This window comes from Stegastes partitus, unplaced genomic scaffold (genome assembly GCF_000690725.1).
Source record: "Stegastes partitus isolate 25-593 unplaced genomic scaffold, Stegastes_partitus-1.0.2 Scaffold467, whole genome shotgun sequence".
NCBI classification, from domain to species: Eukaryota; Metazoa; Chordata; class Actinopteri; family Pomacentridae; genus Stegastes; species Stegastes partitus.
Genome location: NW_007578198.1, coordinates 144,734 through 171,093, shown reverse-complemented (window position 1 = coordinate 171,093; position 26,360 = coordinate 144,734). Strand labels below are relative to the sequence as shown.

At 41.2% G+C, this 26,360-nt stretch overlaps 2 protein-coding genes across 4 annotated transcripts; one reads left to right on the top strand and one right to left on the bottom strand.

The window, feature by feature from the left end:
* Window positions 1-242: 242 nt before the first annotated feature.
* Window positions 243-10,446, bottom strand: ppm1g (protein phosphatase, Mg2+/Mn2+ dependent, 1G). Of its 3 annotated transcripts, XR_520373.1 has the most exons (15): window positions 10,313-10,445; window positions 9,873-10,009; window positions 8,386-8,455; window positions 8,037-8,122; window positions 7,736-7,865; window positions 7,381-7,492; window positions 6,093-6,295; window positions 5,599-5,780; window positions 5,356-5,487; window positions 4,258-4,360; window positions 3,627-3,758; window positions 3,287-3,416; window positions 2,403-2,502; window positions 1,386-2,284; window positions 243-1,354 (listed from the first exon to the last, which is right to left on the bottom strand). XR_520373.1 is itself a non-coding variant. In XM_008286735.1 (14 exons), exons 2-14 carry the CDS (start codon window positions 9,981-9,983, stop codon window positions 2,084-2,086), a joined length of 1,689 nt encoding a protein of 562 aa, XP_008284957.1. In that variant the 5' UTR covers window positions 9,984-10,009; window positions 10,313-10,446; the 3' UTR covers window positions 243-2,083. The 3 variants fall into 3 exon arrangements, 2 of the variants coding, with proteins under 2 accessions (XP_008284957.1, XP_008284956.1); XM_008286735.1 differs by having other exon boundaries at window positions 243-2,284; window positions 5,599-5,777; window positions 10,313-10,446; XM_008286734.1 differs by having other exon boundaries at window positions 243-2,284.
* A 1,473-nt stretch (window positions 10,447-11,919) lies between these two features.
* On the top strand, window positions 11,920-14,507 carry mis12 (MIS12 kinetochore complex component). The gene is made up of 2 exons (XM_008286733.1): window positions 11,920-12,340; window positions 13,876-14,507. Exons 1-2 carry the CDS (start codon window positions 11,921-11,923, stop codon window positions 14,149-14,151), a joined length of 696 nt encoding a protein of 231 aa, XP_008284955.1. The 5' UTR covers window position 11,920; the 3' UTR covers window positions 14,152-14,507.
* Window positions 14,508-26,360: the final 11,853 nt, after the last annotated feature.

The following is a 26,360-nucleotide window of genomic DNA, read 5'->3' as shown; positions in this document are numbered from 1 at the left end:
AGCCTTTGTAAACACCTAAAACACTGATGACTTCAAACCAATACCTCCTTGGTCTCCATGATGCTTCAGCATTATGATTAAGCCCCTTACTGTCTGACTGGGAGTTTCAAATTGTGCAAGATAGGAATGTTTTGCCGAGTTTAACTTCTTCAACCGACATCAAATCTATGAACAGAATCATACGGGGAAAAAAAACACAGAATAAAACAGCGAAAAAAAGAAGAAACCACACAGGAATACAGTTCTGATTATTTAAAAAAATGTATTTGTATGTACTTACATACTGGTGTCAAAAGAGTATGCACCAAAAATGTCACATTGACTCACAATTACAAAGAAAAAGCGTTTTCTTTTTCTTCAATTACAAGTATTGAAAAAACTATGTACAGAAAAAAGGGCATGGTGACAAGATAGTACACTAGAAACAAACTTACAGTCACACAATGTTGTATATGAGGTTTCTGCAAATAAAGAAAACAAACTTCTAAACAGTTACACTGTCTTGGTGCTCTGAACTTCAAATTGTATTTCCACTCAGAAGGATAACCTCGTACATCCTCTCCACAGTCCAGCGTCAAGGCGTTTTCAGAGTGTGCTCACAAAAAGGATTTGTTTAAAAAACGGCCAAAGGACTGATTCATCAAAAATGAAAAACAAACAAACAAATAAAACAAAAAAAAGGTTGAGTGGAAATACTTTTTTACTTAAAACACATGTCCTAGAGATAATCTTTAAAAGGTGTTACAGTGGGAACAGATGGGGACAGTAACTGGGCTGGAGGGAGCTTGCAGTCCTGGAGACGAGCTGTGTGGTGGACCGCTTCTCTCTGGATGGAAATAAAAGGCTCCCTGCCATCATATCTAAAAGATGGAAAGTACAATAGCTCCCAAAAACCCTGGCATTTTTTCCCCCCATCTGGAAATTGATTTTATTCTAGACAAGACACGAACCAGGAATGACAAAGGCAGGATAATGGCGATGTATTTGGGCTGTTTGGTGATCAGCGAGACTGAAAAAATATCCTTTTAAATGGGTGCTAATAGGTAAAAATATATAAATGGAAAACTAGAGCAACTGGACTAGTACCCCAAATCCATCAGTTCCTCTCTTTCTATAGGTGGAGTCAAAGTGACTCACAGAAACTGCCCCCTGGACGAACTCAGGTTGAGAGATTGACATCAGAGAGGAGCCTGAAACAGGGTACCAACACATTCAGTGCAACACTAGACTAGCACACTCATTCTCACTGCATCGTGAAGCTTCAATTTAGGTTTCACGGGACAATAATATCCTCCATTAATTCTTCTGAGGTTACCTTTACGCAAAGCCAATCGCAGCCATTTTAGGTCTTTTTCTCCGTTTTCACTTAAAGGAGAATGTGAAACAGTGCCTAAAAAGGAATCCATAGTTTTTATGGCACTTTGTTGGCGCAACACTTAAAAGTATTGTGCAGCTTGTCTCAATAGTAGCATGCATGTTTAAAACTGCGAAGCCGCAATGGGATCGCATGTGAAGAGACACAGCGATCAGACAGGTGACTCCATGAACTATCCTCAAAATGTTGCTGAAGCAAACTGAAGCAGTCACATGGGAAGTGATTTTAACAATGAGAGTGCAGCGCGTGTCTGCAGGGAAGATGAGGCGCCTTGAAAATGTTTAGAGAGAGAGAGAGAGAGAAAAAAAAGAAAAAGGACACCAATCTCTGTAGACCGGTTCCTTCTGCAGCCTCCTACGAGTTACAAATACATGGAAACTGCTGTGCTATTTAGCATGCCAGTGAGTGGTGCCTCTTTTGAATTTAAGAACTAAAAGTGTGTCCAGTTTTTTTGTTCCAACTGGACCAATTGAAGGAAACAACTGCAGGGTGTGTTAAAGTGAAACTCCACCCAGAACAGAGCACAAACACTATAGTGATGGTCTTAGTTCAGCTGATCTTTGAGCATGTATATAGCCTTTGTGATGTCTGTTTCAGGGTGAAATGTTGTCTGTGAGGTAAGGTTTTAACTTTGAACAGAATGTGTCTCTGGTGTATCTGGGGTAGCCTTAGACCAGCTGCTCCCTCTGGGATAGTTTCTCTCTTCTTTTAGTCACTTTTTGCCTTTTTGCTGTCGTTTCCGTTCTCCTCCGACTCAGTCCCTTCTGCCCCCTCCTGGTGCTTCCTCTTCTTTGTGTCGTCTGACTGAGTGGGGGACGGGTGTTGCCGGAAGGTGACAATGATGCAGGTCATGTTGTCACATCCCGTCCCGTCTCCAGATGTGTCGGGGGCCAAACAGTGGTCCAACAGCTGTCAGGAAGATACAAGGTGTGTGAAATTAAAGATGCAAATCGTGGATAATGTGAGGAAATTCAGGTGGCATAATGACTACAAAGTCGTTCGAAATGACATTAGTTTTTACTCTCACCTCTTCCACTATGGATGAGAGAGGTCTGGCTTTGCCACTCTGGTCGGGTTTGATCCTTTCACTGATGAAGTCCACCACCTCCTGACTGCTGAGCACATTCCTGCCATCAGAAATAGAGAAACACTCAAAAACTTCATCTATTGGTGCCGCTATAGCTCACCTGGTTGAGCTAGCATCCCATGTACAGGGGCTATAGTTCCCAACGCGGAGGTCATGACTTCGAATCCCACTCATTGCCCTTTTCCGCAGGTCCTTCCCCCATTCTTCTCCCACACTTTCCTGTCTTTCTCTCTCTCAACTGCACTCTCAAATAAAGGCAAAATAGGCCAAAAAAATAACTTAAAAAAAACTCAATCTATTAACAAGACAATTTATCCTGTGAAAATATCCATTCTTTGACATTTTGATCCACAGTTGCACTCATACTGTCAACATTCCCTCCACTTCTTGACAGTGAGGCTTGTTGGTAGGGATGTCTGACATTGGCTTTTTTGCCAATATCTAATATGCAGAGTTTGTCTAACTCTCAATTTCTGATATCAACTGATACCGATATATGTTTGTTACTGCAGCCACACTTGTTTGCACGCTTCACGACGCAGTTTGATTTCATCATCATTTACGTGCCGGTAAATGCCGGTGAGATCCAGGCATTATTTTATTGGTTTTCATTGTAGGCAAAAAAACCTGATAACGATATTGACAGATATTACATTTTTATGTCAATGTTGGACATCCCTACTTGTTGGCTTATATAACTTTGATTGTGGGCAGTTGTTTACAGTTGTTTGTATATAAAAAAAACAAAACAAGGAAATGAAGAAGATATCTCCAAATGAAGATCTCGTTACTGGAACAAACTGCCGATTGCTGTTCAAACTCACCAGATACCGTCGCAGGCAATGACCATGAAGTCGTGGTCCTCGTTGAGAGTAAGAACTTTGACATCGGGCATCGCGGAAATCATCTGCTCCTCTGGTGGCAGACTCTTGTTCCTCTTGTAGAAGTGGTCACCTGAGAGTCAGAGTTCAGATTAAAAGCACCGTCATCGCAGAAGAGGCGAAACATTGTATGTTGATTATGTGAATCCAAAGCAGAAAGCAGCTGTACCGACCAAACGCTGCTTCAGAGTTTAATTAAGATGCACTAATTTTAAATCAAATAACAGGAGGCTGTACAAGAGTACCAAAGTCAAACCTAAAAGTCACTGGAAGAGTCGCCTACCGATAGCTCTGGAGAGGTTCAGTCCACCGTTGACTCGTCCGTCCATGGTCACTTTCCCACCAGCATTTTTGATGCGAGCGAGCTCCACCTCGTCCTCTGGCTTGTGGTCGTACGACATGTCGACAGCTTTGCCTAAAGAGATACAGGAATAGAGCTGTTGTATTTCATTCAAGCATTTTGTTACACCTTTTGGCACTTCACATCTCAGTGGCGACTATTAAAGAGTCAGACCCAAACGTTAATAGAAAAAAGGCATTATAAAGCGTCAGAAGGGGACTGCAACGAGAATTCAAACGACATTCATTAACATCAACTCTGAACTCGTGCTGTTGTAGCAGTTACCACCACCACTGTGTCCTCATTTCAACAAAATCTCATGCAAACCATCAAGACAGGATAAAAGGAGCAAAATGTAACTGCAAAACAAAATAAAATAGAATAAAATATTAAAACAAGTGAAACAGGTTATCAACTGGTAAGATTAACTTCTAAATAAAATACATATGAAGTATTAAGGCAACTCAGAGCAGCCAAAAGCCACTGAAACATCCAAGTCCCTTTGTGCACATTTTGGTTTTGAAACAACAACAAAAAAGAAAAGGTAAACTTGCACCAAGTGTTTAGAACCTACCGCGTTCAGACACAACGCAGCGGGAGTCTCCAGCGTTGGCCACGATCAGCTGCTTCCCTCGGATCAGAGCCACGACAGCCGTGGTGCCGCTGTCTGAGCCGGGCTGTGAGCACACAAACACAGCAGACGTGACACATGGTTAAAACTCTATGGTTTCTTACACTGATGCATCTTTACGTGATACAGACCAACCATACGAATGCATTCCTACAATTTATTTTATGACAAAACCCAGTGACTGAGAACAACCAGCTTTGAAGCTTTCAGACGCTTCGGCAGAGAAAAGACTGGAAGGCAGCCACAAGAGATTCTTTCATTGAATCATTCATCACAAATCATTTCATTTGGCTTCTGTGGCCAATTTAAAGCAGCTGTTTGCTGGATTAATTGCTTGAAATTACTGTTATGCTCTTTAAATAGCTAAAAAAAACAAAAAAAACATCAACTGCTAACTTGGCTGATTCTCAAAAGTGACAAGGAAGAAAGTTTCTGGTTTTAAGAGCACCAGGAAAACAGCTACACAAATGCTGCCAATAGGCCTGGAAGGCCTCACAAAGTCTCCAACTTCTCATTGTCGACACTGATGCCTCGTAACTTAGTCTTTGAATAATGCCAAGAGCATCTGATTCCAATAGATGCAAAGCGCACCGATGATGCTAAACAACTTCACTAAACTAAGAGAATCTGATTTGTCAGTACATCAACTAATATCTGACTGCTGGCTCCCAGTGATAACATCATTGCTCTAAGCGTCACTGCCACTTGGTTGTTGTGGATGGACAATAACTATAACACAATAACAACATTTCACCTGCAGCCAAATGGCCTGCTCAGACCCGCATGTCATTAGAAACAATACAAATGACACTAATGACACCATGGCTCTCCTTAAAGGAATTTTGGAAGCTAAAATAGTCAAGATTCTGATTATAATATGTTTTTGAGCTTCATTCTAAAGTCAATAAATTCTAGCTTTTAACTCACTATCTGAAAAGGCCATTACAAAGTCCTGACAGCCCTAAAATCAGGTATATAATGTCTCGCCTGCACTGTGTCAGGACTTGATCTGTTCATTTCAGTCGTCCTCTTTGTACACACCTCCTCTTTGCCGTCCATCCCTGGCAGACACATTTCCTCCTCCTCTTCATCCTCAGAGTCTTCCTCTCCCTCCTCTGTGTCCTCCTCTTCTTCCAACTCACTGCTGTCTCCCTCCTCCTCTTCACTGCCATCCTGATTTAAAAAAAAAAAAAAAGACAAAGCGATTATAACAATGCTCACAAAGTTATTCAGAGTGAACTTTCACAGCCAACCCAATGCTTTATTCTTGTCTCCTGCTCTCACCTCTTCATCGCTGCCCTCCTCCTCCTCCTCTCCCTCCTCTGACTCCTCGCTGTCATCAAAGAACCTCGACTTGGAATGTGCTGCAGCCTTCGAGGACCAGGAGCAGGAAGGACCTGCATCTCCTTCTGCCTTTCCGGCCTTTTCTTCTCCATTGGAGCTTCCTGACTCTCCACAGTCGGCTGCTGTCGGGGAGAAGCAGGAGCAACATGAGACATTGGACAAGCAGAGCAAAGAGCGACTATATGTGCAAAGCAGAACAGATTAGACGATGTTGGATCAAGTGCTTGGCTACACATTTTTCACATACTTGTAAACAGCAACTGCTCAGTGTTTGGAGATTTTTGATTAATGCAAGAGCAGACAGTATTAAGATACAGTTTAAGTTGTTGTTGAAAGGCAATTAGTCTTCATACATTAAATTTCTGTCTGTCTTCACTTGGAATATTTTAACCTTCATATTTGCTTTGAAAGACCCTTGAACGTCATCTCTGTACCTGCTCCACTGCCTTCACCTGCTCCTGTTCTTCGACAGGCTCGCAGCTTGGACCCGCACGATGCTCCTTCGCCCTCCTTCACTTTCCCGTTGCTCTCCTCCTCCACCTCTCCGTTCAGCCCCTCTTTCTTCGGTCCGTCAACACTTTCTCCTTTGCCTGTCGAGGCCTCGGGATGCGGGCAGGACGCCTTCTTAGCAGCGGCACTAGAACCAAATAGAGATAACAAAATGAAACTAGAGACCATGTTGCCATGTAATTTAAGTCCACATGTAAGTAATCACTAAATTATTACGTAAGTATTAACAAGTTGGTCCACTTCCATCTTTGAACTTAGCCTTCACTTTGATCTCAGCTACACGCCTGTAAAGTTATCTATCTCGCACAGTTGGAACATTATTGTGTTGACAAAGTCTGTTCACAGACACACATCAGATTCCTTAAAACCACATATGTGGTAGTTCCTGCTACAGCAGGTGTCTCCGGGAAACATTTTGACACTAACACAGACTCACAAGGTGAAGAAAAACAAACAAACAAAAGAACAATACCTGCTTTGGTATCGCGGCTGATATTAAAAGAAGTACACCGGACTAACTGAGTTGTATGATTTAGAAGATTCTGTCCAACAGATCTATTCAGTTACAGGACAGTGATGATATTTAACAAACTTCAGAGGTTAATCAATTAGCTGTCAACTATTACAATAAAATAATTACGGACAATTTAGAATCACCAGTTACCTACGGGGAGAACATGCAAACTCCACATAGAAAGATCCCATATGTCCTAACTGGGAAGCAAACCAGGGCTTGTCTAGCTGGGAGGCCCAAATATGTATTTATTTTACAAATAAATAAATAAATAAATCAGTTTGAGTAAAAAGAAACTAGTGTGACTTACAGTGCTTTGAATTTGATTACTGACTGTTTTTTTTAGTCGTCTATGACAGCTACCTGAAGTTTTTTAGGTTGTGAACAAAACAGGACCTTTGAAGATGTCATCTTCGGCTTTGGGAAACACTAATTGACATTTTTCATAATTTTCTGACATTTTATAAACTAAACAGCTAATTGTTTAATTGGGAGAACAATCAACAATGACAATAATAGTTTGTTGAAGTCCTAAACTTTTGTGATGACTGTATTTGCTAACTTGCACCATAAAGTAACACTTTCGGGAAGTTTAAATCTTCATTTCAAATTCTCTTCAAGGTTCACAAAACTTTTTCACCATCATAGTAATGGTAGTCCTTGTATGAGCTGTCATATTAGTAGGTTTGTTGGACTACCTGAGGGCCGCAGCATGTTTGACAGCATTGCGGTTCTGGCCATAGCGAATCAGCAGCTCCTCTATGGTCATGGTGGCCTCCTCGTGGAGCAAAGCTGCCTCCTCTGTGTCCACTGAAAACAAGGCAGAAACATGAAAACAGAACTTTTAGGATTCAGCACTGAAGTTTTAATCTACCAGAAGTGTTTACAGTACTTTTTGTAGTACGAATGGCTTTTTACAACTTAGTTTCTGGTTTTCTGCATAATGCTGGATCTCAATACTCCAATCCTACCTTGCCATTCAACATCAAAGAGCTTTTTCACATGTTCATTACAACTTGCATCCATACCAAACATTGTCAGAGGTGTACTCACAGTCGTCCTCCTCTGCCACCTTTTCAGCAGGAGGCTCCTCAGTGGGTCGTCCAGCGATCTGGACCAGCTCCTTGATGACTTCCTCTGTGGTCATTCTGCTGTCGACAGCCAAGAAGGCATCCTCCAGCGCCTGGGGACAACATGCAAACACGTCAGTACTGTAGAGCAGAAGGAGGGAGGTGAAGAAACTGATTTGCAACTATGCCACAACCAAGCAGCACACATCTGGTCATGGAGATCTCTTCTCAGTCAAACTTATTTAGAGTGAATAGGTCATTCCCTAACTTTTATGGCTTCTCACCTTTTGAAGTTTGCCATCCTTGTAGGTTTTCTGTTCCTTGATGATGTCAGGAAGGTACTTTGAACAGTACAGAGCCACCTCTTCACCTAGAAGGGCACAGCGGGTTATATAAAAACATACGATAGGTGTGTGCAGCTGTGGGAGCAGTTATATAGGTGTGTAAAGCAAACAACAAAATGAGGAAAACCATAAAAGCACTTGACACAGTTGGGTGTGTTGTGATCCAAAATTCGAAAAGGAAGGAACATTGGTGCCTCTGAAATATGGTTTGAAGGAAACAAACGCTGCAGTGTGGCACACTACAAAATAATATACATAGAAGAAGCACTCTGTAGTTTCAGTATGTTACCTCCGTGTCCATCGTACACAGAAAACATGGCCGTCTCCTCATCGAACTCTGGGATACAATTGTGAGCATCCTGTGACACAGACAAATTACAGCAAAATTAAAATTCATCTTCTGGTAACAAAGCAACTTGTGATCTTACAACAGGCCTGTTAGAGATAAGATAATGAAAAAAAATAAATAAATACAGATTCTATCCTCACTCTGTCATATACTTAAATTCTGTGAACCTCCCAACCTGTTGGCAGGTTTGAAAGGTTTGAAAAAAAGGTCCAAACCACTTATTTTATCAGAATAAGACACTAAATAAAAAATACAATCTTTTTAAACTTTGACTTATGTTGAAAGACTCTTCTGAGATGTGTTCTCACTGGAAATGAACCATATTTAAGCTTAAAATGGTGATATTTCATCAAAATCATTGTACTCTACGTGTTTCATATAAAACGTCACCCTTTTGCACAGTCTGCACAAACCAGACTCTGTAAAAAAAAACAAAAAAAAAACATAAGTTCTGTACTTTCCAGGGCAAATGTGAAACCATTTGTGACTGCTGCAACCAAACGTCGCGTGACAAAAATTCAGGGACTGACATGCCAGTAGTGTTTACACAGTCGAGATATGAGTAAAGTGTGGCGACAAATCGAAAATCTAAGTAGCAAAATATGTATAGCATGCAAGGTCACCATTTTTCACAGCGCTGGCAACAGCTGGGGGCGCTAGGAAAATTGTTTATGAGTACTCTCTACTTCTAGCAATGGTTGTACTGTTTCCATAGAGGCAGATGACTTCATCTTGGAGTGAAAAATTAGCTTACAGTGAATAAAAAAATACAGCAGCAATAAACACTAAGAAATGCTTGGGGCTCAGTGGGTTATATACATATTTTTGCCAAATGATGTTGGCAGGTGAATTAAGTTTCTGCTCCCACACACTTATCACTAAACATGTTCATAAATGTCTGACTAAATTACTGATCCATACACTTAGTAGCCACTGTTATTCCCTTGAGAGCTGATGTATTAAAGCCAATTGGCTGCTACATAATTGGGGGTATGTGTCTGATTTTGTCATCACTTAACAAAATGAGACAAAAAAACACCAGATCTGTTTGAAACACCCTGTCAGCTCCAGTGAAATACTTCCTTCACAAGGCAGCAGCAGCAGACACCAATTACATGCTGTTGGACGCTGTGGGAGAGTGCTAACAATGTAACTTGGCATGCTAAAAAAAAAAAACACCCTGAGGACGAATTATGAATATCACCAATCAGTGCTGCTGGTTCTGTGGAACAGTCAGGTTAGGACTGACTCACTGGATCTCTAGGAGACACCAACAAACCACATGCAAACAAACATACAAAGAGAAAAGCTTGGCGTCCTCTTAGCCCGCCATTTAAAACTCAATACACATTTTCCCCTCGTTGCGTTCAAGGAAGCAGAGCGGCAACATGGTTGTCTTTGATCCAGCCATTCATTTTCCGCCTCACCTCCATGGAGACCCGCCAGCCCTGCATGGCAGAGAAGCCGTAGCTCATGCTGCTGTTGCCGCCATCGGAAGAGCTCTTGGTCGTGTTAGGCTGCGACAGATATGCTCCCATGGTTGTCGGTTTCTATGTCTTTACACCTGGAGAGTAAACGACACGGAGGGAGAACATCACATTTTAGCTCCACGTAAAGGGTCACACGCATAAAACAGTGCATTTGTTACATTTCAGCTGCTTAACCAACGTCGCTAGTTCCAGCTGCTAGCTAGCTAGCTAACGTTAGCAACGCCACAACAAAAAAAGTAGACGCATCAGCTAGCTAACATGACCGAGCTAACAGGAGCGAACCCGGCTAAACTTCCAGCAGTAACCTCTGCCCCCGCCATGCGAGCGGCTGCGCAGTTGGAGAAACATCAGATACTGAGCTTCGACGGTTACTTTACCTATTCTGACAGAGCAGGACGAGTTGATCAGCGGGTCCGAAAGACGGAGATTCACATAGGAATGATTGCACGTGTGGAAGCAAAAGCCGCTATCAACACAGACGGACCCGAAAAGAAGCAGCAGCCGTTGAGGAAGTGAGCAGCCGCGCATGTCCGTTTACTTCCAGCAAGGGGGCGTGGTCCGACGTGTACGTGTTACGTCACTTTTTAAAATCTGTGAACGGGCGTTTTAACGAAAGATAAACTCAATTTATAAAATAAATACACCAAATTGAAACAAGACAAGAATTAATCCATAAAAATCAGGGAAGAAAACAAGCGTTTAAGTAATTCAGTATAAAAAAATATATATAGAAAGCTCGAGATTTTTAAAGTCAAGTTATTTATATGGACTTTCTTTAAAAAGCAGCGTTAGTGCTCTCCAGTAGAAAAACAAAAATGGCTCTACGAATAAACCAAACAACTATAACACTGAGATTAAAACCGTACAGTCATTTAAAAACAAGGAATTATAACCTACAAACGTTACACAAAATACGACTTTGCCTGAGTTTAATAAATACTAATGTGGCCAAAGTCTGATACGACCTATTCATATGCATTGTGGCACACAGATCTCCAGTTTTTCTCCAATAACTATTTAAGCATGTTAGTAAGTGACATGTTTCTACCTGGTGGAATGTTTTGTCATCATAATAGTGCAATGGGCCAAAAATTTGTAATGTCTCACCCCAGTCATATTTGCTGAAAACTACAGCTGTCTTTAAAAACCATAGAGCCTTTTTATTTAATAAAATTAGATGTTGGTGCTCACTTTAATCTTCAGTGAGAGTAAAGGGGCTTGGTGATGGTGGTGTCATAAACATGCTAAAAAGGTATTAAGAGCTGATAAAAGACACAGCATTTCAACATAACTTCCCAAATCTTTGACAAACCAGAAATTTGACATGACCAAAATAAAACTCAAGAGCTACATATCTGGTGGGCAGTCATCTTAAAAAGGTACAGCTATATGATCTTTCCCAGAAAGTTTAGATGACATCACAACATGTGCTCTTAATAAACTCAAAATTACACTCATTGGTGACTTCCAGTCTTGTGACCCTATAAAACCAAGCAAGATCAACTCTCAGCCCCTTGTCAATTCAATATATTTCTAAGCAACGACTAATTTTCAACTTTCCAGATTGCTAAAGAGTATATATATATATTTTAGAAATTGTACACTGGTCTAATCTTGCGTACTATTTTCTTTAGAATCACAAGAATGGCAGGTGGATTGAGTGCAATTTTTAACCTCTTTAAACAATAACAGCACTGTTTAAATGACTAATATTTAAATCCTAATCTAAATTTATATGGAAAACATTTCAAGAGTTTTTCAATTTTGTTTCAGTGAGCAGCCTTTTAAAAATCTAAAACAAATTAAAAGCATACGATAGTTGTGTGTTCTTCATTATTATTATTTTTGTTATTTATTTTGTCAATATTTTATAATTTATTAAAAATCAATATTAGCAGTTCACGCTTCCTACCACTTGGTGGCAGTGAAGCTCGTTTAACTCGCAAACAAAAAAAAAAAAGAAGAAGCGACGTCACAGATTCAACATGGCGCGGGAAACCCGGGAACAGGAGGAGATGGACGTCCGCGGAGAAGTCGAAGATGAGGCGGACCGTCTCTCTCCGTCGTCTCTAAAACTCTACGAGACGCAGTTTTTCGGCTTCACCCCACAGACCTGCATGCTGCGGGTCTACAGCGCCTTCCAGGACTGCCTCTACGACATCCTACCCGTCGTGGAGAAGGTGTGTGTGCGGCAGCTGAGTAAAGGCGAGTCGGACGCGGCCGAGGAGCTGCTCCGGTCCCGGGCCAGAGAGTGCAGCCGCAAGCTGCAGCAGTTCCTCGAAAAGCAGTTCAAGCTGCTGTCGGAGCGGATAGAAGCGCTGCTGATGAACCGCTGCTTCTCAGTGCCGCCAAACGTCCTGCTGCCCGAAGACCAGTCCCACCACAACCACCCGCAGGCCGTACAGGTGGGTTCAGTGTTCACAGCACCAGGGTCATATAGAAGCTGCTGTTTCATACTCTTAGTCACAACAATGTCAGCGCTGTCCATCAATATGAGGACACTGACAAGTCTGTGTTGTTTGGTGTCTGAGGTTAAAGGTTTGAGTTTAGCTTTCAGTGTCTTTACTCTGTTTGAACAGCCATCTCCAGTGTGTTATCTGTGCAGGTCCTGCAGTGTTCACACAATGTGGAGACACACACTCAAAGCTTAATCTCTGTTGTTGTCATTGATCCCTCATAAAAAAAAAAAAACTACCTTCAAACGCTTTTCTGTTAGCGACATATTGTCTGCACTGATATTGTCCGACTTTAGCTCTTATGTCTTCGTATAGATGAAACTCATGAGTATCAACAAGTAAAAGTCGCAGAAGAGGCCAAGGAATTAATATAAACAGTGATATCATTCCATAGTTTGTCCACCAGAGAGCACTGACAGGTTTGTTTTACTGGTGCTGGTCACAATTCTCCAATAACCACATGTAGTAGGTGCTTGTTCAATATTCTATGTTTATATAGAAAATACTGTTGATGAAGTACAGACAGTGGTGTTGACCAAAACAACCTCTGGCCCGGCCCATAAACACACACTAAAAATATACTGAACCAAAAAAAATAATAGCAGCATGTAATATTACATTCATTTTTACATACTTATATATAAACACACTTTCTTACACCTCGTGCACATCTTTTCCCCTCACATGCATATGCCCCCATGCTTCTTACTTGTTTAATTTTGTTCTATGTTATGTTTATGTGTCTATTTGTAATTTACATGTGTATTTGTTCTGCTGGCGCCTCTTGGCCAGGTCATGTTTGCAAATGAGAAGTAGTTCTCAAACATTTTTACCTGGTAAAATAAATTTAAAAATGTTGTTCCAACACGCAATATCATTAAGTGACACTAAATTAAGCTCTTGATTCAGTTTACCAATCACTATGACAATTAATTCACTGCCTATTGCATGAAAAACTTAACACAAGGTCTATGTAGAACTATGATTACAGACTACATTGCTTTTAAATGTGTTTTAACAGTGTTTTATGGTTTGTATTTTTGTAATTATACCTCTGTTTATTCTCCTTGATCTACTTTGTATTCTCAACATTACTGAAAATGAAGACACACCCTCAATGGTTCCTTAATATTTGAATAAAGGTTGAATGAATATTGGAAATGATAATGGATAAGGTTGAAATTCAAAGCTTCACTTACTAGTTTTTTCAGAGCTTTCAGCTGCATGTCACAGTCTTCAATGGCTGGAGTTTGCTCAGTTTTCATGGAGATGACCTAATTGTCATGACGCTGTAGTCACATTATAATAAATGGTTGTTGGTTGTTTATCTCAATCCACTAGTGAAGACCACAAGATGCAGTAAAAAGCAGTACAATCACCATAGGATTATAAATATATTTTTTTCAGTTTTCTTATGTCTGCAGATGTCACAGAAAACAAGTTAAAAACTGATGTATTTATCTGTGATGTGACTGTTCCTCCAGGAGGTGATGAGGCTGGAGTCGTCCCTGGCAGACGTTCAGAGAGCCTACGAAGCAGAAGTTTGTGCCAGACAGGCCCTGCTAGCTGAGCTGGAGGAGCAGAAGGAGGTGCAGAAGCAGCTGGACGGGATCCTGATGTGGGTCAGAGAGCTGCAAGCTGCCTGGGTGAAGGAAGGCAACGGCAACTTTCATGAAAGCTTCGGACTGGTGATGGAGTCCGTCAAGAAACTGCAGGAGGCCGTCAGGGAGGTGCTGGTATGCAGCAAAGCACTTCACTGAACTGAACTGATTTCTGTTTAAAATCTGTGTCACACTTTCCTCCAGACTGTTTCTAATCTTCTCTGTGTTTAGTCTGTCTGTAAAAGATGAGATAATTTAGGAGACAGACTTGGCCACAATATTTTCACCCACTGTATATACAGCAGCTTTTAAGCCCATTTTCCTCTTATCTAGAAATAATAAATCACCAGTGAACTGATGCCTCAAAATCAAACGAAGGCCTTCTGAGACATTTACCTAAGTCACCAAGGGAGTCTCGTCAGGTGGGACGCCAGTTTTTTGGTGCTGCTGGTCATGACAGTAACAATATTGTTCATTCCCTGTGAAAAAAAAGAGTAAAACATGATGCAAAAACATGCAATTTGATGGATTATTGAATACTTGTAATACGCAAAAGTAATACACAAAGTCAGCAGCTACATTATTCACTGTAGGCTGGTTTAAGTTTCAACTAGTCTGACTCACCAGGTGTAGGATGGGGATATAAGCTGCCGATCATTTCGACCACCTTTGTCCTTCCTTTTGCTGTTTGTGTGTTGCTGTTGTCTTTACGATTAGAGACAACATCAGCCTCCAAGCAGCAACCTACCACACTGAAAATGTCACATTTGCAGAGGATTTAGATTGTGTAGTCAGGCAGTCCTGCTATATTTTTGCAGTAGATTATTGACAGCACTCCTCTTCCTGCATATTAAAGTTCCACCAAAACAATTATATTGGTCACTATTTTAAGGAAACAACAAATCCTTTGCTTCCCTTCACCCATTGACTGTGATGAGAATGACATGCTGACTGACTAGTTAACTTCACTTAAGCAGATGATGTTACATACTTCCTCCCAGCAGTTTGAATTTTAAGACACAGTATCTGTCAGCAGAGGGCGCTCTATATGCAGAAATTTGTGTCACTCCTAATAACTAGGGTCTGAGTACTGCAGTGCCTCCGACCCTAGTGTAACCCTTGTGATAATTTTTGTACCGACTTTTGAAATGCGATTTTGAGGGCCTAAACATGCACAAAAACTCACCAAAATCGCCACACACATCAGGACTGGCGAAAATTTAGATATTTTAACGGAGTTGGACATGTCAGTGTCAAACTGACTCCACACCGCCACCTTGAAAATTTCAACGGAGTCCCATCTGAAGTACGTTTAACCTCGACTTACGCAATTTGGTAGGTATATGGAGGAAGTCAGGACGAACAAAAAAGTCAGTGAGAGCCATACCCTAAACCCAACAGGAAGTCTGCCATTTTGGGTTGTTCGTTTGTCCAGCCTGAGCTAACGCCTCCTAGGGGGTAGGTCACAGAGTGCTGAAATTTGGGTAGCATGTAGAATGCGCCTTGAAGGTAAAATGTTATCAAAAATAATCTGCAAAAGTCTGAGGGCGTGGCCGTGGCGGCCCTCTGAATTGTTATGATTTGCCATCACAAAGGAAGCGTGTCTAATGACCCTGTACCTGCTCCAATCTGCCTAAAACTTTACATACTTGATCACAGTCCTGTCCGGATGAAACCTATATGCCAATATCCATTCACAGTCATAGCACCACCTGCTGGCAACAAGAAAGAACATGTTTTACACTTTCATGTGCTATTTTTAGCCTGTTGAGCGTATTAGCCTCAAATGCGATGACCTGAGCCTTTACATGTTGATGATGACTCATACCAAAAATTGTGACGTTTCATCAAACGGCGTGCCCTCTAAACCGCTCTGGCTGCAGCTTGCTCCTGCACTACTGAGGAGACACAATGAGGACTAAGGATTGAATGAAGTCAGATCTCCATCTAGTGGACAAACGGAACAACAACAGCATTCTGCACTTCTATGACACTTAACTGCATTTACTGTTTTATGACAAAAGGGTTACGGTTCGGTGATTGTCACTTTTACCGCAGCGCATTTCTGCCACAACCCCGACATGCGCCGTGTCCGACACGTGTGGAAGTGCGAGGACCCGTCCAATGCTGCTTTAATGTACACATTAATTCTCTTAATCATGGCAGACAACAATGTGCTGTGTGAACAATGCCATACATGGCTTGTTGCTGATGAAGAAGAGCACCTGTCGCCTTTGTTTTNGGCTTGTTGCTGATGAAGAAGAGCACCTGTCGCCTTTGTTTTAGATGGTGTGTAGTGGCACAGTCGTGGCGCATCTGTTAAGCATCGATGCTGGGAAGTGACGGGATCTATTGAGGGAAAAGCGCCCCCATGGACATGTACCCGAAGGAGACCCATATAAAATTCGTACTATGGTGACCTAAAAGTACACCATACATTTCCACTGTGAATTTGATCAACAGGACAAGTTAAAGAACGGTACAACAACGCAACAGGTAGAAACATTAAAGAACACAGTTTAGAGATCCTCAAAATGAGCAGGCTCTCCGTCTTGTTAAGGGTCAAAATAAAACATTTAAATTAATTTAAACCGAAGATAATGATAGTATTAGACATAATAAAAAATACAATTATGATTAATAATAATGAGGAAATGCAACAGTAAATAAATGATTAAAACATAAAAATACAATAATGTAAATTTAACAAAATTAAAATTCTATAAATAAGAACAATTGTATTCTTTTATTGCGTCCAACAAACCTAATGTAAGGTAATGAGCTTATATGTTCAGCCATGAACTCTGGAATTTTTTCCCCTATTGTGTGCTCTGTGTTCTGCTAATAGTGCTACAGTAGATCAGAGACATGCATAATAGAAATATTTACTCAAAAATAGCTTATGACTGAGCCCAAAACAAAGCCCTGACAACATTGTCTGCAATTAGTTTTTTCTTTATTACATATCTGTCCCAGCAGCAACAAACCCCCAAAACTTTTTAGTTTTGTGTTAGTGGCATATAATTAATGATGTATTTTAGTGGATGTTTTCAATCTTTACTTCTGTTTCTATTTTTATTTGAGAGTTTTTTGTGTTTGAAATGTGACATGAAAAAATGTACCTTTTGCGCTCTGTGGTCAGCAGGGGGCAGCATCCGCTTGTCATATTCATTTAATGCCACAGTGGGCTTTACAATTTGGCTTAAACTTGAGTGGTACACTGTTATTGTGCTTATTTATATATTTTTCTGTACAGTTCTCACATATTTGAAAATGATGCAAACCTTAGATTCACCTCTTTAATAAAAGCAACTTTAAAATGTAGATCTAAACTGTGGCTTATGTTTATGTGTCCATCGTTTGGTGGGATGCCAGTGGTCTAATAACTGCAGAGGAAGTTGTGAAGATCATTTATTTGTTGGAAAAAATGGTCAGGTTTTCATATATTTAATTAAAATAACTGCTATAACAGTCTTTGACCTCAGTGGCAAATGAAAGAAAACTGCATCATAAATATTTAATTATTTCATGTAGTCAAAGGTAAGAACTGAACACTTGCTGGTCAGAGTGAGTGTTTAATAACCATTTGAGTAACACTGATCCATGACATGAAGCATATTTGATATCGTCTGTAGTGCTGCTGCAGACAAAAGCTGTGATTTACAGACCCAACAACAACAATTGGAACTGAGAGAAAGTACACAAACAACAACAGGCCGAGTGTAAACAGTCAACGTTTGTTTTAACATTCTTTGAATGTGTGTGCATTTGTGTCCCGCCAACCTGTTGTGATTGACTTGAGAAATGATCGGTCCAAATGGAGAGGTGTGAGAACTGCTTTCTGTTTGTCTTGGTTTGGTAATGAGACCAGCAGCAGCGCTGATGATCCTACAGGCTGTAGCTGCATTTTGTTCAAAACACTTTCTTTTTGTTTCGTAATAAACAGGACAAAAGACTTTTGAGCAGCAATCGGACGTCATTGTTCAAACCATTTGCTCTGAAGTCTTCTCCTGTCCAGCTCAGTGTCAAACAGAATGTGTTTTTCTGTCACTGAAATAATCCAAAGGGACAAAAACAAATCATTGTGCTTCAGTTTATTCAATTGGGACTTAACGATTACGCCACATATTACAAGTTTCAAGTTTATTTGGGGTAGGTTTTGACAATATTTAAAGAACTGTGTGGGAAATATAGCAGTTTTAACACAAAGTTAACATTTCAAAAGTAACTGATCAGACACACATGAAGTCACACAAACTGTTCATGTTAAATACTTTGTTAGAAATCCTCAGTAGTAATGCTACCAACCACCAGGCGCTGTGTATGTTCCACTGCTACCCTCAGTCTCTCTGCCTTCACTCTGGTCTTCAGCAGGTGAAACTGACTCAGACATTCGGGGACGTTCCAGCTCTTCACTCTGGAAAGCTCCTTTGTTATTTCCCTGTATTTTCAGGATTGTTGTCCTGTAACAGTTCCAACCAAATAGCGGAGACGTCACCATTTTTGACAGGAAAAGGTGCTTTAAATCACAAACTGTTCCTCTTTTTCTCAGCTCGTTTCTCTTTACATTTTGCACTCCATTTTAATGGCCTTTGACTTTATCAGTCCAGAACTGGTTACTTTCTGTATGTTGTTGCAACCTGCAGCTTTGTGTTTTGGAGACTTCCCAGGTGTTTCCATCTTGCGGTGAATCTTCTGATTTACGGTACTGAAGTCGTCTCTCAGTCACTGACAAGAAAACCTGTTCGCCTGCATCCTGGAGAAAATGATTCACTTGCTGCTCAGTCATGGAGGGCTTTTCTTCATGAGGACATTTGAAATTTTCAAGTTTTTCTGGATCTCTGCTGTTGCTTTTTTAGCTCCATTGCTGTTGTCTCCACCATTATGGTCACATGCAGCGTTTACTCCTCACACTGACGGACATCTCAAGCAACTCAGAGCTGCATGAGTGCACGAAGTAACAATGAACAACACACAGCTGTTCAAGAAACACTTAAAAGCAAAGTGTCCAGTTACATTTGAACTATTAAACGTAGTGCGCTGTGTCCCACGCAGTTTTTTTTTCTACTTTAATGTAACTCTACTCAGATTTAAAACTGTCCAAATGGTCTGGACTGTAGAAGGCCTCAAGTTAGTTTGTGCTGAATACAAGAGACTGAGAATAGAATTTAAAATATAAAGACAATATTAATGATGAGTGGATATTTATACTCTAATTTGTTGTTGGGGGGATAAACTATGTTTCTGTTTACACATCTAACAGTGACTGCCTGTAACGAGCTCAGCCTTTATTGACCTTTAATTGATTTCTGATCCGTTTATATGTACCATTTATATGTCTTCAGTCAAGTAAGTGGAGCTTTTTCTTTTTTTTTAGTATATTATTCTTGATAAAACGCTCAGAATGAGACATCTTGGCTTCTAAAATGTCATGAGGGGGTTAAAAAAGGAAGAGGTTCCCTCATGTTTACACAGTGGCAACAGTTTCTGTGCAGCTTTTAACCCGTGGTTCTGATATATATCATTAGAAGTCACCTTTACACCCCGAAGATTATTCTCTTGTCCTCATCCTGGCAACTTAAAATCTCCTGTTGCCATCTCCTGCTCTGAATGTTCTCCTCCATTAACAGGGTTTTTGTCCGTGCGCACACAGCTGTCCTCTCTGTTTCTGTGTGTGGGGGTACAATAAATTTGAAACCCTGCCCCGCTAATGTGTGTAATACCTCCTAAAGCCTGTAAAAGATGTTGTCAAACAGTATGAGGACACAGCTGTATGCAGCTGTCTGCTGGCTGCGCACACTGTGAGGTTATGTCTGAAGCCCGCTGCCAGAGGAGGGAAAATAAAGTAGAAGCATCTAATCAGCAAAGAGATGGAGCCAAACAAGTGTCAGGGAGTGTGTTTGAAAGAAAAAAAAAATTGAAAGTGTTGGAGAGGCGGAGAGACAGAGACAGAAGGAGGAAAGTTGTTTTCATTTTACAGCAGAGTCTCAAGCTTTCACACTGCCGTCCTAAACGCTTTTATCACTCAGACTTAATCCACGCTGAGCCGACTATCTGAAAACACCACATGTGAGATCGACACACAGGGTTTTTGTCCAAACACCGTCAGAAACACGAGAATCTCTGTTCTTTTCTTCGTCCTCTTTTCCGTCTGCAAACATCAAAAGCGAGTGAGCCTCCAGAACAATTGTATGAACCGAGAGCAGGTCACAAACCGTGTCCAACCGAGTGATGACAGAAAATTAATCTGCAACACTCGCCGCTTCCAGCTCCTGAAGTGGGTGTTGATTTATATGATTATGAAGTTTATTTCTCTTGGTTTCAGAGTGTTGGTCAAACATAAGAAGCCGTCTGGTGACACCATTGTAGCCTGTGGGAAACTGATGGTCGTTCTTTACTTTTTTGACGTTTTAGGAACTTAATTATTAGATTAGTCAGTGATTAATTGACTGATCTCAGAGAATGTTAGATTCCCTAAACAAACAAACTGCTTGTCTGGCAACACAAATCTTAGCTCAAGGTCCACTCATTAGCTTTTTCTAAGGCTTTCCACTGCATCTCATGTTGTTCCTCGGTGCGTGGAATTTATTAACTTTGGTTAACATGAAGCAGCTCCTGTGTGGTTTGTTTGAATCACACTGATGCTTTTACTTTGTCTTTCACAATCAGCTTTTCCATCCACTAAAATCTGACTTTTTTTTTTTTTTATTATCAGAAAGCTTCTTTTGGGTGGCAGCCTAATGTGGGCTGTGAATGTGGAGCCAGAGAGGAAAAAGTTGTATTTTCAAGTTTATCAGGCGTTGTCTTGACATATGTTGTGTTTGTAGGTTTGATTTTGAGATGAGAGGAAGCTTTAGGACAGATCTTCAAGGAGCTGTTGGAGGGTTCAGACGTGGTTTAAGGGTTGAAATGAAGGCGAAACTATTATTATTAAACTATCATTGCATGAATAGGCCAGATCACTGTTGTCATAGGTTTTTTTAAACTATATTTTTAGATTTGCACTTTTCTTACTGTACTTAAACAAAAAAAAGTTGTCTGACAATAAAGGAATTCTATTTTATTTTATTCTAGTATAAGGGGCTAGGGAATATATTATGTCCTTACGAGATAGCTATGATATGTGTGTGAGTTGTACACTGTCAGTCAACATGAAAAATTCATCTAAAGTGAACTATGGGCAAGAAGCATTCAAAAGATTAGTTTTTTTTTAAATTATATCCTTAAGGGTATAAGTATGTGGAACTCCCAACTAGTCAGTCAGACCTGATGAAGCCTCTTGGATGAAACGTCTTCAAGGAACTCAAGCAAGTCCAGTTACTACGATTAAACTACCAGAATAACCATGACCTGGATGAATCTTCACAGACATGTATGTGTGTGTCTGTGTTGATATTTACGCCTTGAAACTGTGCGTCTGCCTTTAAGTGTTTACATACGTGATAGTGAATAGATTTGAATGTGTGTCAGTGAACGTGTGTGTAATGTATCTCAGATTGTGTTTCCGTGAGTGTATCTGCATGTGAACCAGTGTGAGCTCTTGTACGTACCTGTCTGAACTTGCGACCGTACCGCTGTGTGAATGTATGTGTGTGTGTGTGTGTGTGTGTGTGTGAGAGTGTGTGTGTGTGAGTGAAGACAGCATATGGACGGTGCCCTCCTTCCTGTAGGGAGGGGAACAACGTGGCTCTCTGTGAACCACAGCTTCACCTCTGACCTCTCAGCATCACACACACACACAAAGAAAGAGAGAGAGAGAGACACACACACACACACACACACACAAGCCCAGATACCTACACACATGTACACAGATATACATCCACTCTCAGCCGGCCAGCTGTCCTCAGCGACCGACTGTCCCACACAGAGACAGAGAGGAGGTGAGAGCTTCAGTCAGGCGGGCAGACGGGATTGTTTTCTCAGGCTGTGAGAGAGCCACTCTGGAATCCACTGACTTTTTTAAACCCACGTGTCACCCAGCAGGGAAACCAACACACAGCAGCGCAACCTCTTTTCCTATTTTAAACAACTGTAGCTCGCTGTGACGTCACCAATTAGGAGGAAAAAATAAATAAATCTCCTCTTCTTGCACGGCTGTGAGCGATCGCATGTACTGGCTGCCGTTTGCCTGCAGTGAAGCAAACTGTAAACAAGATGCACCTAAAATTTTCCTTTTTACGCTGGTGAAATCTTAAAGGCCCTTTATTTAGTGTGTGGCGTTAAGGTTTTTCTATAAAACAAACTTCCCACCCCTGTGCAGTGTGGATAGGGTGTCCCCTGTCTTCGCCCTAAGTCAGCTGGGATAGACTCCAGCCCCCCGCGACCCTAGTGAGGATTAAGCAGTGTATGGATGGATATGTGATAGCATCTTGCAGCTTTCTAGCTTCAGGTAAATGAACACGAGCTCTTGTCTTCTGTCTTCTGCACCTCGAACACTGGATCAAGCTGAATTCAAAGGCTACCTATGATGTACATGTTGAATATTTCATCTTGTGGCTGGATTTTCTGGAAAAGCTGAAACTTTTTTCACAGGCCACAAATGTTCTCCAGTTGTCACAAAAAGAAACACAGCTGATCTATGTCGGTGGGATGTCTGCCAAACAGGAAGAGAGGACTTATAATAGTTTTGGAATTAACTCCTGACATGTATGATGGTTGTGTTTGCAAACTGGGATGTCATAGAAGAGTGACTGATTGGCATTGGTGGAAGTCTGTGTTCTCGGAGTACACTTTACGCTTACTGTTGTGTTTTTGGGTTGTTCGTCAGTTTTTGTATCCGTGTAGTCTGACTCACCAGATGTAGACTGCAGGTATAAGCCTGTTACCAGTGAACTATCCATTTTAATTACAGTGCTTGCCTTTGTGCATGGAAATGTGCTATCAAAAAAAATTTTGAATTGTTCGATTGTTTTTCTTTAGCTAGTTTTCAATTTGCTGTAGGTCTGCTCTTTGCCATTGTCCATCCATTATCTATACACAACACTGAGAGACAGACAACCAAGCACGCTCACATTCACGTCTATGCAAAATTTAGAACCACCAATTAACTTCAATATGTTTTTGGACCTTGTGGGAAGAAGCTGGAGAACCTGTAGAGAACCCACGCTGCACGGGGAGAACATGCAAACTCCACGCAGAAAGATCCCGGTGATGCGAACCGGCGACCTTCTTGCTGCGAGGCAACGATGCTAACCACAGAGCAACCTTGCAGCCCTCTTCAACATTGTGAATATCGGTGTTCAATGTAACCATCTGCGCTGTTTATTGAAAATAAGCCGCTCTAACCTTTACTTGAAACGTAACATGAAGCGCTGCCTTTGTGTCGACCAGCTAATCGTCAGAGGTTAAAGTTTATGTATTTTATTTAATTCACAAATAGCGTAACAAAGCAGTGAGAAGTGAAAATGGGCACAATATATTCCACAATATGTGGAAATTTCTTAATTTTTTAAAAATCTTTTTCCATCCACTCCTGTTTCTTCTGTTGGGTTTGTGCATGGGGCCACATCAGCTAACAGCTTTGTGCACCAAACAAAACCAAAAAAACATTATTTATATCTTATTATAAAGACTTTTCCTTAAAAATAGGTCAGTTACCTTTCATTACAACCCTAAAACCTCACTGAGCATTTCTGTAATTTTTCTCTTCACAATGAAGTTCGTTTATGTAACGTTTTGGTGGGGGAAAACACACCAGCTAAACATTAAAGCATAAAGAAATACATTTAAATGTATAAGTTGTGGCTGCATCAGTGTGGGTTTAAATCGTTTTTGAACCTAAATCACAGTGTGACACTTCCATTGCAAACCAGTCGGCAGCTCTGCTTTCATTCACAGTGGCCTTTGGTGTGTAACACTTTTCTCACCTCACTCAACTGTTGAGAAATCTGTAGCCTTGCAAATTCACAGCAGACATTTCTCACTTTTATTGCACCACTACTGTGCAACTAAATACATTCTGCTTATACCATGTGTCAGTGCAATCTTTAAGTATTAAATTAAGTTCATCCCATCCTCACAGATCTCCAGATGTCCCTCCGGTTGCTTGTTTGTCGCGATCAGAGTTTTAACCGAACAAATTCAGGTCACCTCCTTCCTCCAAACTGTAATCATGTGATCTTCTAAATGCCTTTGCAGTGACTAACGGGTACAATTAGAGGACAAAAGGAAGACAAAGAAACAGAGAGGGAGAAAAGGAGAGAACTGAGGTGAGAGGAGAAGTGAAAATTTAGAAAGAAAAAAAAAAGAGGTGAGGAGGAGCAGAGCAGCAGCTGGCAGGTGTCAGGAGTCACAAAAGACCATCTGTCCATCGAGTGCCATCTCACGCAGACACACACGCTACATTAAACTTTCTTCTTCAAAACAACATGCCTCAACAGAGCTACACTTCCCCTTATTCGTCTTTTTTCGTAGGTTTCATCTCAGTTTATTCCAGTCTGCTGACCGACTGTTTACAGTCAAACCCAGGAGCTGTATCGTTCTTGGCTTTAAGGTCTCCTCGCATTCAGACTGCCAGTTGGGAGTCAAGGAGAAACCATTATAGTGACAAAACAGGCATTGTTTTGCAAACCTGGACTTTGTGTGTGGTATGTTGCTTCTACTTTGAACTCTGCAACCTCAAGTGCCTCAACTACTTACCAAGAAACACTTGCATTCAGAGACACACACACACACACACACACTGTGCTGACCTCTGGCCTTTCACCTCAAACCGTCTCTCCTGGGAGGTTTTCAGAGGGTGAGGAACGCCGGGACGACACATGTTAAAGACTTCATGCACGCAGTGACCACTGTCACAAGACTGAGTTCACAGTGGAGTGTGAGAGCGGAGAGGCTACCTGGATGTCTTTCGTCTGCTTTGTAGGTTACACCAGTGTGTCTCAGAAAACAACTGCACCACACGGCCAGAAGTATTTAGACGCCCAACCAGACTGTCGAATAACATCCTCCACCACCGTGGGATGTCTTTCTATAAGATCTCAGAACCTTGGCTGCAGATCTTTACCTGTTGATTCACAAACCAGAGAAGTTCTTCTGCATCAAACTTACTCCATTTTATGATGGATCCTACTTTTTGGATAGATCATCCTCATATATTGTTGTAATCATGTCGTTCCTACTTAAACTGATGGACAACAAACCTGCCAGGAGTTTTGGTGTCATCTTTGACTCAGCACTCAGACGTAACCAACAGATTAACTCTGCACCAAAAGGCTGCTTCTTTCAACTGAGGAACTTGGCCAAATTGAGATTCATCTTCTGTCTACATGACATGAAGACCGCTGCATTCATTTCCTCAAGGCTGGATTACTTTAACTTTCTGTACAGTCCTCTTTGTCTCGTCTGCGGCTGCTCTACGACTCCTTACTGGGACCAAGAAGAAAATGAAAAGCATTACACCTGTGCTAGCATCCCTGCACCTGCTCCCCTTATAGGTACAGAAATGATTTTAGGGTGACTTCATTTGTTCATGGCTTGGCAGTGGAGTACATCTCAGAACTTCTCTTCCCTGCTCAACATCAAGGCCTCTTGGATCCTCAGACCAGCTGTTCCATGATTGAGGCTGGTGGGTATTTGAGAAGATTGAGGCTTTGCTGTGGCAGCTCCAAGACTTTGGAATAGCCTTCAAATGCTCCTCTTCCACTGAAATCTATAAGGACCTGTCTGGTGCATATCTGAAAAGGTGCATTGGGGAAGGCCTTTTCCACACTTCAGCAACATAATCTGTCCAGAAACGTTTGCACACCAGAATCACAAACCACCAATCATACTCACTTTGCTTAAAAGTTCATCTCTATTAGGCTACAAATACCTGTTAAAAAAGTAAATTCACTGCAGTAAAAACAGACACCAGCAGCTCAAATCAATGATGTGAACCAACAGTGAACATAATATGATGTTTTCTTCACAACACTTTGATAGGAGCTAGAGTTTGGTTTGTTGCTTCCAGTTGCTTGCAGTAGTCTTTCCTCTGAATTTAAGAAATACCTGCAGCACCAGTAGCTACATAAATTACTGAGCAATATAAATCATCCCTGGCATGGAGACAGGATCAGTCCGGACCTAATGGCGCATCATTAATGTAAAAGTGATCTTGTCTCTGAATGACAAAACGTCGTCACTTTAACCGACTGGTAAAGCCGCATGTCACGTATCTGGAAATGGTTTCATTCAGACACAGTGGAGGATGCACTGCTCAGACCCATCACACCTGCAAATAAGGAATTTCAACTCACATAAAACCTTCTATCCCACCACTACTAACAGACCACCTTCTACCTGGTTTAAAACGCACCAGGATGGGACTTTCTGAGGACTTCTGCTGAAAAGCTGAAATGTGTTTTTCAGGGCAGCTCAGACGTCAT

Bases quoted from the DNA above. Each gene is read 5' to 3' on its own strand.
- ppm1g (XM_008286734.1), bottom strand. From the start codon at position 9,983: ATGGGAGCATATCTGTCGCAGCCTAACACGACCAAGAGCTCTTCCGAT. The intron at 7,493-7,735 runs GTGAGTACACCT...CCTTGTTTTCAG, and splicing joins GGTGGCAGAGGAGGACGACT to TGGACACAGAGGAGGCAGCT. The intron at 2,285-2,402 runs GTGAGAGTAAAA...TCTTCCTGACAG, and splicing joins TCTCATCCATAGTGGAAGAG to CTGTTGGACCACTGTTTGGC.
- mis12 (XM_008286733.1), top strand. From the start codon at position 11,921: ATGGCGCGGGAAACCCGGGAACAGGAGGAGATGGACGTCCGCGGAGAA. The intron at 12,341-13,875 runs GTGGGTTCAGTG...CTGTTCCTCCAG, and splicing joins ACCACCCGCAGGCCGTACAG to GAGGTGATGAGGCTGGAGTC.